This window comes from Propithecus coquereli, unplaced genomic scaffold, assembly GCF_000956105.1.
Source record: "Propithecus coquereli isolate 6110/MARCELLA unplaced genomic scaffold, Pcoq_1.0 Scaffold56, whole genome shotgun sequence".
Lineage (NCBI taxonomy): Eukaryota > Metazoa > Chordata > Mammalia > Primates > Indriidae > Propithecus > Propithecus coquereli.
Window position 1 is genome coordinate 2,664,769 of NW_012151507.1, and position 1,554 is coordinate 2,666,322.

Genomic DNA, 1,554 nt, shown 5'->3' on the forward strand with positions numbered 1-1,554 from the left:
CAGAATGCCTGGCTTACATTAGGCATTCATGTCTGTTGCCTGTGACTGTTCAAAGTTCATTGTTATAACCATTGTTACTGACCTGTATGCCCATCCTTTATTATCCCTTCCGTTGTTGTTATTTATTTTTTATTAATCAGATATATATTGAGTACTGCAAATAAGGCACTTTATTGGGAATGTAGTATACCTAAAATAAGTTGAAAGCCACTAGAGGGAATAAGACATCAATAAAATACCTTGAGTATGATATGGTGAAAGTGATGTCTAAGGAAGTTTAATCTAACCCAGTGTAGTTTGACTTGTACAAGCAGGACTTAAACACTTAAGCCTAAGAATAGGATTGAATCTTTTCCTAATCAATTCTCCAGTGCAACATGTATGATGCTTTCTCTTACCCCTGTGCAAAGCATTCTTTACCAAGAGTTCACAAAAAGAGATGAATCTATTTTGTGGTAGATGGTTTTAAATATGCACAGATATAGCCGATATTTAATTTTATATTTAACTAACATTATTGAGTGTCTATAGCATACCAGGCACCTGATCATATTACATTCTTTCTTACTATATCTCTGTAGCATAGTTGTTAACCATCTCTGTTTGACATATTAGGAAATAGAGATTCATAAAGGATTAAATGTATTTATCCAGGGTTATACTAGGAAGTAGAAGTCAGAACCAAATACTCTGAATCCAAATCTTTTGCATAGTCCACCAAGAGAGAAGCCATTTACTTGAAGAAAGTTTGAACATGTAAAACTGTCCATCTTTTGTAGACATGATTGTTTTAAAAATCAGTTTTTACTCTGAATTTTTTCCTCTTTTTAATTTTTTTTAGTGCCAGTAATTCTAAATGTAGGGTATAACATGTCTTGACATGTTCTTGGCATTTCTTTTTGGTAAATAGTTTATGTTTTGTTTTCCCTTTGTTAGTGACCCTTACTTCAACCCCAATCCGAGGAGCAGGAGATGGAATGGAAACTGAGGAACCATCTAAATCTGTTGAAGTCTTCTCTAGAGTCCAGTCCAGAAAACATCATATCCCTCAGAGTCCATGGAAGAAAGCTGTTCCATCAGAGAGCCCAGGAGTTCTTCAGTTAGGGGAAATTCTCACTGAAAAGGCAGTGGAAGTCGAAGCTGTAAGAATATTAGTTCCCAAAGCTGCTATAACTCATGATATCCCCAAGAAAAATGCAAAGGTTAAGTCTCTGGGACATCATAAAGGAGAATTTCATGGTCAGTCAGAGGGAATTACAGAACCTACTAAAGAACTCTCAGAGGTAAAGAATATGTTGGAAAAGCTCAAGAACTCTGAAAGAAAGTTGCTACAGGACAAAGAAGGTCTTTCAAACCAACTCCGAGTACAGACAGAGGTAAGAACAGCCTTAATAAGTTTAATGAGAACTACTCTTTACAGCTAAACCTTCTAAATCTGATGTTAGAAAACTATATTTCTTCAGGGGAATGTCATTCATCATAGCTTGTCATTTCTTTAAAATGCTTACTCTTAAATATCTCATTCTCAGAGCTCTAGAGAGAGTTTATATTGGG

General features: G+C 35.3%; 1 protein-coding gene across 1 annotated transcript in view; it reads left to right on the top strand.

Annotated features, from left to right (window-relative positions):
* Positions 1-1,554, top strand: part of BLZF1 (basic leucine zipper nuclear factor 1) — a 62,876-nt gene that overhangs the window by 12,874 nt on the left and 48,448 nt on the right. Inside the window, exon 3 of the mRNA XM_012657710.1 lies at positions 937-1,376. Coding sequence (XP_012513164.1) covers positions 937-1,376 — 440 coding nt within the window. The remainder of the gene's footprint in view (positions 1-936; positions 1,377-1,554) is intronic.